A 9,767-nucleotide genomic window follows, 5' to 3' on the forward strand; every position below is an offset into this window, starting at 1 on the left:
GTCCTGCCTCGGCGCCGGGGGCTGGGCTCAGACACCTCCCGAGGTTCCTTCCAGCCTGATGCATCTCTCTTTTACGCAAGAGATCATTTGGCCAGGATCCCCTTGCCGCCACCAATCTAGCGCACCGAGCGAGGAATTCCAGAGACAAGGGATGTTCGTCGGTTTCAGAGGCTACAGCACCTGCCCGCAGGATCGGTGCCTATCTGGCTACACAGAACCATGCCCCACGCAGAGGAAGCTGCCCCCCCCCGCATATCACCACCCAGGAAGGGCAGATTGAGAACCAGTCATGGCCCTAGGGGATGGATCCCTTCAGCACCAGAGCTTTAGGAGCCAGGTATAAGGGGGCTTCAGCCCCTCAGAAGAACACCCTCCCTCCTATAATTACACACGCAGGACTCCTGGGTTCCATTCCCAGCTCTGGGAGGGGAGTGGGGTCCAGTGGTTAGAGCAGGGGAGGGCTGGGAGTCAGGACTCCTGGGTTCTATCCCTAGCATCAAATGGGGGGTGTAGCATAGGGGATAAACACTCCTGTTACAGTAATCGGGGCCGTACAGTTCCCTAGATAGGGGGCTAGGCATCAGGACTCCTGGGTTCTAGGCTCAGACCTTCCCCAGACTTGTCCCTGGATTTTAGGCAATTGGCTTCTCCTCCCCTTGCCTAGTTTCCCCGTCGGTAGGGACTGAGGCGAGTCCCCACTTTAAGCTCCAGCTATTATGGGCCAGGATTGTGAGCGAGAGAGAAGGGGAGCCCGGCTGGCATGGACACAGGGTGCCTGGATCTTCCCTTGGGCCAAGCAGAACAAAACACCCAGGGCTTCACGCCACCAGGCAGCAACCGCATTATAGCTGCAGGGGGACTCAGCGGACAGACTCAGGAGATGCCACCTCTGGCCTGCTGGATGACTCTGGGCAAACCACATCCCTGGGTCTCTATCCCCATTCCCAAAGCTGGGAAGGGAACCCAGGAGTCCCCCCTGCCCCCCCCCAGCAAGCTGCCCTGCTCTGACCACTAGACCCCGCTGTCCAGAGAATTACACTTTTAAAAGGGAGAGGAACCTTTTAAGAACGCACGGAGATCTCCAGGTAGAAAAGAAAGCAGTGGGTAGTTACTCTGTGGGCAAAAAACCGAGGCATCACCAGGATACTTCTATAATTGATTGATTCAGGACACAGATTACAGGACTGTTGGGTTGTTTTTTTTCCTGCCCGTTTTCTGCTTTATAAGGAAGTGGAGGGATTATAAAGTAGTTGGAGCCAATTTTAACCCCCCCTCCGATAGTAAACAGTAAAAATAAGCAAAGATTGGGGGGGTTAAATAAAATAATAACCCTTAACGGCACTTTACATTTTGCAGGATTCTCTTTTCTACAGAAGAGAGGAAAACCAGGACTCGACTGCAGCGGAGTTGCCCAGATGCAAATAAATGGCCCGACACGTCCACATCCCTTAGATCGACCGACCCCCTTCTTTCTAAAAGGTCCGTCCGACTTTCTTCAGCGCCAGGGAAATAAAAATAAAATCCACATTCTACAGTTCACAGTGCAAATCGTCTGCCATCAGAGGTGGGAATGCAGTGCTGGGCGAGGCAGCGCCCCCTGGGGGTGGGAAGGGCGAAGCAGGGCGCGCCCCTCTTCAAGGAGACGCCTGGGGAAAGAGAAATGCCGATCAGATGCAGGTGTTTGCCGCGGTAGCAGCGTGGGGCCCCAGGGTGCTGGGCACACAGTGAGAGAGAGTCCCTGCCCCAGAGTTTGCACAGCAGAGGAGGGGCAGGAGTGGAACTGAGGTACGGAGACTGACCCAAGGCCGTGCAAAGCTGGGGATAGAACCCAGGAGTCCTGGCTCTCAGCCCCCTTGCTCTAACCAGCAGATCACGCTTCCTCCGACCCACCAAAGCCAGAACTTCGAAAGGCGGCTTCATACACAGCCCTGCCGGTGACCTTCAAGGTTGATCAGTTGCAGAGGGCTCGGAGAAGAGCCCCAGGAATGATCAAGGGCTGGAAAACCTGCCTTAGAGTGAGAGACTCCAGGAGCTCAGTAAAGAGAAGGTGAAGTGGTGACGTGATCCCAGGCTATCCATGCCTACAGGGAGGGGCAGGGTAAATACTTAATACTGGGCTTTTCAGTCTAGCAGACCAAGGTCTAACACGATCCAATGGCTGCAAGTTGAAGCTGGGCCCATTCAGGCTGGAAATAAGGGATACATTTTTAATGAGCGGAACGACTTACCCAGGGGTCGTGGTGGATTCTCCACCCCGGAGGATTTTTTTTTTAACCAAGCCGGGATGTTTTTCTAACAGATCTGCTCTAGGGATTGTTTCGGGAGCAGTTCTCTGGCCTGGGCTATCCAGATGAGATGAACACAATGGTTCCTTCTGGCCTTGCAATGAGCAAGCTGCAGCCCTTGCCATCCCAGCCCCAGCCTGCCCCCTACCCATCCGGCTCTCCGCAGCGCTACCAGGCTGAACTGCAGCTCTCTCACCTGGGCAGTGGTGGTGTAGGCATGTGGGTCCCAGGATATTCGAGACACAAGATGGGGGAGGTGACACCTTTCATCGGGCCGCCTTCTCTCTCAGCACAGAGCTTGGGCCGCGAGAAGACAATACCTCCGCCTTGGCTCTGTCTAACGTAGGGCGGCCAGCCGGGAAAGGCCAGCTCTGCCGTGGAGAGGCGGCAAGCTCAGGACTTGCCCTGCTGTCCCAGTTTGGAGGGACAGGACCATCCCCTGGCCAATGACCGCTGGAGACGAGAGATGCTCTGCCCTGAGTTACTGCTCAGGTGTTCTGAGTAAATCAGCTCTTAGCTGCAGGGGGCGACACTTGAAAGGCCCTTTTCTAAGACACACTGATGCCTGGGAAGGGGATTTTTTTCCCCCTGTCCCATGCAAGAGAACTGGGCTCTTCCCTCCCTTGCTTTCTGTGATAGCTTGCAGCCCCTGGCAAATCCGGGTCCCTCAGATACAGGAGGGGAGTGGGGGCGGGGGGTGGGAGCCAGGCTGCCCGAGTTCCAGTCCCAGATTGGCCCGGAGCAAGGGGCTTTGCTGCCACACAGTTCCCCCCAGCCTGCCCGCCCGAGAGCACCGGGAACTGGGTTCCACACCGGCCGACCTCCCCATCCATCCTCCCCGGGCTGGATTTGAACTCTCAGCCCAGGGGCTCTGCTGCCACCTAATCGAAAGCCAGCGGCCAGCCCTCTCGCTCACCCAGCGCTAGCTGAGCCCCAGGCAGCCCCTGAGCTCCTGCAGGGAGACGAGCCGGTTGGCGTCCAGGTCGCAGTACTCCAGGAACTTGCGGGCGCAGCGTTTGGGCCGCGTGCGCTGCTTCACGTAGAGCTTGAGGGGCCGCAGCTCCCACTCGCTCAGCCCGTCGCTGAAGTCCTTGTCCAGGCGCACAAAATGCCAGCGCGCTGCCCGCTCCTCCAGGCTGTGATCCGACAGCCTGCGGGGGGCAGAGACACGGTCACCTGCCAGGGCTCGAAGGCCCAGCCCCAGCGCGCAAGCCCCCCCCCCCCGCCGCCAGTGAGCCGTGAGGTTGCCGGGGCCGCGGCAGGGCGACGGGGACGCCTGCTGCACCCCACCACCCTGCGGGGACTTTGGGGCGCCAGCCGGGAAGCGCCCCAAAGCGCCGGGCTAGGGCAGAGGACTCTGGCAAGAACAGCTGTCAGGGGCTTGCAAAGAGAGCGGGCGTCTACAGCCTGCTCCCCGTGGGAGCACCCGGCCCTCGAGAATCGATGGTCCATCTAACTCAGCCCAGGGCGATTTTGGAAAGATCCACCCCTGTCTTCCAGCAGCTGGGGGTTTAGGGTCCCCCCGAGCTAGGCTGACCAGATAGCAAGTGTCAAAAATCGGGACGGGGGTGGGGGGTAATAGGTGCCTATGTGAGAAAAAGACCTCAAAATCAGGACTGTCCCTATAAAATCGGGACATCTGGTCACCCTACCCTGAGCCCGGTGTTACGTCCCTGCCAGCTTGGCTAATAGCCACTGATGGATCTATCTGTCCTCCAGGACCTCATCTAGTTCTTTTTTGAACCCAGTTGTATGGAGAGAATGGGGGGTGCACACGCTGGCTGAGGAAGGAGAGGCCTGGGGCCTTTTAGGCTTCTCCCAACTCCCTGTGGGGCAGAGCTTGGCCATTATCTCCATTGTACAGATGGGGAAACCGAGGCACGTAGCGACTCAGTAACTTGCTCACCCAGCAAGTCAGTGGCAGAGCTAGGACTTGAACCCAAGTCTCCTGAGCCCGGGAGCAGTAGCCTAGCCACTGTACCCCCCTCCCTGTCTTGGGGGAAGCAGAGTGGGAGGGAGTCTAGACTTATCAGATGAGCCCATCCACCTCCCAGCCATGGCCAGCCCTGGGCTGAATGGCTAGCCGCACCACCGTGGTCCCCCTATAAAACAGATTCCCCGGGGCCCTGTAGCGTCCCGGCCGGTCACGAGACTAAGAAGTTGATGAACCTTTGCACAGCGTCAATAGCACCGGCCCCGCCCCGCTTCTTCTTGGCCGCCCCGGGGGGATAGTTAGCCCTCCATCAGCCAGCAGGGGTCGCTACAGAGCAACAGGCCAGCCCCCAGTGTCGGGGGAGAGCCCGCCAGAGAGTCCTCGGCTTGCCCTTCAGCATTCACCGGGCCCCCTGCTCCGGCCCGGCTCACCTCCTATATGTGATGAGCATCAGCCGGGACTCGATCATGTCGGATGCCAAGGCCTTCATCAGACTGGACAGGAACTCAGCCTTCTTGGGACCCGGGCAGCCTGGAAGGGGGGTGGGGGGGGGTTATGTGAACTCTGGGGAGCTGCCCACCCATGACTCATCCCCACTGCAGGCCCCTCGTGGGGCCTCTCTCCGTCACCCACGCCAGGAGGGAGAGACCCCGGCACGATGCTCGGGGGGAGGCGGCAGCCAACTGGATTTAGAGTCTTTCGGCCTGGGGGTGGCCACGGACCCCCCAGCCAACGTCAGCGGGGAACTCGGAGCAGAGGGACACCCCGCTGTTCCTACAGTTACAAGCCCCTGTCGCCAGGAGGGCAGCATGGGGGGCTGGCTGGCTGGCTGAAGGAATGGGGCACAGGGCCTTTCCCCTGTAGGGGGTGCTAGCTGTTGTCTGGCCTGATGGCGGGAGTCTGGCTGGCTCAGGGGGGCAGGGAATGGGGCACAGGGCCTTTCCCCTGTAGGGGGCGCTGGATCTCATCTGGCCCCAGGGAAGGGAACTGGCTGGCTAGGGAGGTGGGGAATGGGACACGGGGCCTTTTCCCTCTAGGGGGAGCCGGCTCCCATCCGGCCCGAGAGTGGGGGACTGGCTGGGAATGAGGCATGGGGCCTTTCCCCTGTAGGGGGCACTGGTGATCTGGCCCACGGCAGGGGACTGGCTGGCTTGCATGGGGGGGAGGAATTGGGGCACAGGGCCTTTCCTCTCTCAGCCCCAGGGTGGGGGACTGGCTGGGTCGGGGGGGGGGGGATGGGGCCTTTCCCCTCTAGGGGGCACCAGCTCCAACGTGTGAGCTCTCACCCCCACACCCACTCGGGGAGCTCTGCCCGGCCAGTGACAGGCTCAGCCAGCTCCCTCGTGGGCAGCCTCAGGAGAGAGGCCAAGAGGACCAGACTCCCCGCTGCATGGGGGCCGCTCATTGGCAGGACACTGGGGGTAGCCGAGTGCCACTTGGCCGGAGAACCCAAGCCGCCCAGGCTACCCATGGAAGTTAGGGTGCCAAGGACATTGGTTTTCCCCTGCACCGCCTCCCCACCTGGCAGCGCCCTGTCCCGGAAGAGAGAGCTCATCTCTGCGCTCTTGGCCGCGGCATCGGACTCACAGTCTGGCGGGAAGTTCCTGGGTGGAAGAGAGACGGGTCAACGCCTGGACTTTCACAATTGGCGCGTGGCACTCGCAGCTCCCAGCGCTGGGGCAGAGGAGTCGGGGTGGAAAGGGGCTGCGCTTTGCAGGACTTTTGGTGCTTCCAACCCCTCTCTAGACATACCCCATAGGCAACCTCTCCCCCGCGTTTGCAGGAAGGGAAACTGAGGCACAGAGGGGGTGGGTGGGAGGAAAGTTTTGGCCCAGGCCACATGGTCAGCCAGGAATAGAACTAGAGAGTCCCAACTCCCCCCCCCTTTAACCACTAGACCCCACTCCCCTCCTAGAGCTGGGGACAGAATCCAGGAGTCCTGGTTCCCAGCCCCATCTGGCCACTAGTCTCCCATTATGACCACATAAGCTAGCATTAGCATTAGCCATAAACCGGGTGTTGGCTACTGAGCAATTCAGTAGTTCACACATTAAATCCACATTAAGTTCTTCTCTGCACACGTTTATGGGTTCGCTAGACCGACGGCCAATAACTCAACAAGGACTCTGCCTCCTCCCCTCGGCCTTCATTCCTTGGGACCCCTCGCCATCCCCCACGTGGACGCGCGGGGTCTGCCCAGTGCCATGCACCAGGATTCACCTGGGGTGACTCCGGTGAAGACCGTAATCCTAGAGTTGGCTCCAGCCATCAGAGTCCTGACTCGGGCAAACATTTTCCTTTGAAAAACAGAATTTCCCCCACAAAAGTGTGTCTGTTTCCAGCTGAAAAATTGAAGTTTTCATCCAAAAAGAGGAAGGCCTCAGTATTTCAATCCAGAGAGGCTGCCACGGTGCCTCATGGGAGCTGTAGTTTAGGTGTTTCATGCTTCCCTGTTCCTCTATGGGCTAGGCTCCCTGACTGGACTACATCTCCCATGATGCACTGGGGCCAGAAACTCCCTTGCAGTAATTGCATCTTCAAGCGGGGAGGCTGTGGTGCATCTTGGGAGCTGTAGTTTGGGTGCCTCAGGATCCCATTCTCCTCTATGGGCTAGGCTCCCGGACTGGACTACACCTCCGATGATGCACCACGACCACCCCCCTTTCTTGGAGAGGCGGTTGCATCATGGGACTCCCTGGCCCTGGTGCATCATGGGAGATGTAGTCCAACCAAAGCCCCCCAACATTTCCCATGGAAAATTCAAATAAAAATGATTCCCCCCCCATTTTCAAAATTTCCAATGGGTCCAAAAAAATTGATTTTTTTCCCCTAGCTCTAGCCCCCCCCCCCGCCTTTTAACCCCTTCCACTCCCAGGTGGCAGGAGACAGTCAAGGCTTATGCCAACCTACAGCCACGCATGCAGCAAGCTGTTCTGCTGCATCGGGCGCTGGACGCTGACCTGGTGGAGGTGCCAGGGATGGGCCGGCCGGTGTCGGCCTGCACACACCAGCAGTAGCCCGTGGCCTGGTGGCACTGCACGGGTTTGTAGGTGCCGTCCCTCTCGCACTCTGGGACGAAGGTCCCCTCCTGCTGGTGCTGCTGAATTTCCTCGAGGGCCTTCAGCCGCTCCTGCTCGCAGGACGGAGGGAAATCTGCAGGATGCGGGGAGCAGGGGGGATTATGGGGGTGCTTTTTACCTTTTAACTCTCCGGGCAACCAGTCCCCACCTGCCCCCCCTCCACCAGCTGGGATCAGAACCCAGGTGTCCGGGCACCCAGTCCCTCCTGCCCGCCCCCCATCCCTCCCCACCCCACAGCTGGGAGTGGAACCCAGGCATCCTACATCCCACCCCCAACTGTAGCATAACTAGATCAACCTTCTCACTCCCTTTCCCTTCCTCGCCCCACTTTGGGGTCAACGCCCTTGCCGAAATCCCAGACATCGTCCCCACCCCATTTGGTTTCGGTGGCACCAACGTGTCTGACAGTGGATCCCAGAGCTGGTTTTCTGGGGCTTTTATTTGTGGGGCATCGGCGCCAGACCCGGCCCAGGGCCCCATGGCACCCGGCGCTGTACAAAAGAAAGTCTCCAGTCTAGAGAGACCCAAAGGAAAAGGATCCTTCACTGAAAACAGCCCCCCCTCCCAGTTCTCTGCACCCCAGGGCAAAGCTGGGGATCAGAGAAGGGTCTGCGAACGAGACCCCCAAAGAATTCAGCCCCGGCGGCAGCTGGAGAGCCAGGGGGCAAAGCTGGGAACTGAACCCCGGGTTCTCTGCCCCCCCCCGAGTTACCTTGAATCCGCTTCACCGTGTGGTTGGGCTTGAAGTCAGGGAGGATGATGGGTATGAGGAACGGCAGCGAGGTCCCCTCTGAAAGCGGCAGAGAGAGATTCGGGGGTGGCGGGTGGAAGGAAACCCCCCAGGCTCCTCCTCCCACCCTTTCCACCCACCCCACCCCCTGCCTTCTCTGGACACACGCCCCTCCACCAGGGGGCAGCAGGCACCCCCCCCTTTCCTCCCAGCCTGCCTGGGCAGAGATGCCAAGGCTAAAACCGTGCCGGGGGGGGGGGCACAGACCTCTGATGCCTCTGACAATTCGGGGCTCTCCCCTTCATAGGTGCCGGGTGTGGCCCAGGGGGCAAAGCCCCCAGGGGAGGTATAAGGGGAAGAGCCCCTTATATTTGGGGGGGAACCATCCCCCCCAGATAGGAATGGCATGAGGGAGGGGTGGCTGAGCCAATTGTGGGATGGACAAAGGGGGCAGGAGATCACACGGGGTTAACAGCAGAGCTGCAGCCTTGCCCAGGGGAGCAAAGGGGACCCAGGAATGCCCCAGGTGAGGGGGGGTTCAGATGGCACCCCTGGGAGCGATTTGAGAGCCACCTGGGGTGGTGAAAGCTCCCCCACCCTCCCTGGCACGAGTGCAAAGTGGCAGACGTGCATGCCGTCAGCCGGGTACGTGCCCCCCCGATGAATGGGAGGCGGGGGGCGGGGAGAGGGTTGCTTACCTTCCTGCTTGTGAGGCGGGGGGCTTGCCGGGGTGGGCCTGGGTCTCCCGCCTTCTGCGTTCAGGGAGGAAAAGAGTTCGAAGGCCACTATTACAGAGGTCTTAGTGCCATCTATTCTGCCCAAAGAGTGGAGTTCACAGCACAGACCCCAGCACCAGCAGCCCTGCTGGGGAGAAGCGAGGTGGGGTGGGGGGAATAAGGGCTCCCCCCCATTATCACGGCCGCCAGGACACCGGGCACACACCACCCTGGCCCCCCGCCCTTCAGGGCACTTTCCTGTTGTCCTTTCAGCCTTGTTCTCACTGTAACCACCTGTGACCCCCCCGCAGCAAAGAGAGGGAAACTGAGGCACAGGGAAGGGGCAGTGACTCAGAAACGGGACTAGAACCCAGGCATCCTGGCTCCCAGTCTAAGGAGCTGGTGGGCAGCTGGCCAGTCCCAGGTTATAGGGCTAGAGTCTGGGACAGAGACCCGCACAGAACCCATTAGGAAGCAGGCTGCAGTACCTGGGTCTCCCTCTAGAAGGTACCCACTCACTGCTCCCCACTCGCTGCTCAGCTGGCTGGGGAAATCTGTGGGGTGCAGCAACCGCCAGTGGGGGACACCCCCTCGCTGCCCTGCCGGGGTGCTAGGCTATGCAGACGGGCATGGCAGAGGATGGAGCAGGGGTATGGTGAGACAGGCAGGAGTCATGGCACTGCAGTGGGGCAAGGGGGGAGATATAGCATTCATGGGGGGGGGGGCTGGGATGAGGGCTGGGGGGGGGTTACCTCTCCGTGAAGAGTTAGGGTCCTGCCAGGACGGTCGCACCACGTAGGACCCTGGGGATGAGCGAGAGACAATTCATCCCCATCGCCCAGGTGTCCTGATGCCCAGCCCCCCGTGCCCTAACCCCTAGGCCCCACTCCCCTCCCAGAGCTGGGAATAGAACCCAGGTGTCCTGATGCCCAGCCCCCCTGCCTATCTCTGACCTCTTCCTCCACATAAGACTTCCCAGGTCCCTGAATATGAACTCCTTCGGTGGGGAGGGCTCAGACCAGA

The 9,767-nt window shown here is 60.0% G+C and overlaps 1 protein-coding gene across 1 annotated transcript; it reads right to left on the reverse strand.

Moving 5' to 3' along the window:
• Positions 1–3,324: 3,324 nt before the first annotated feature.
• Positions 3,325–9,122, reverse strand: LOC140902373 (SPARC-related modular calcium-binding protein 1-like; the record flags this gene model as incomplete). The annotated part of the gene is made up of 7 exons (XM_073322390.1): positions 9,115–9,122; positions 8,727–8,842; positions 8,011–8,088; positions 7,179–7,371; positions 5,740–5,822; positions 4,650–4,749; positions 3,325–3,436 (listed from the first exon to the last, which is right to left on the reverse strand). Coding segments are annotated over exons 1-7 (690 nt in total), but the record flags the coding sequence as incomplete, so codon positions are not given.
• Positions 9,123–9,767: the final 645 nt, after the last annotated feature.

Source organism: Lepidochelys kempii, chromosome 23, assembly GCF_965140265.1.
Source record: "Lepidochelys kempii isolate rLepKem1 chromosome 23, rLepKem1.hap2, whole genome shotgun sequence".
NCBI classification, from domain to species: Eukaryota; Metazoa; Chordata; order Testudines; family Cheloniidae; genus Lepidochelys; species Lepidochelys kempii.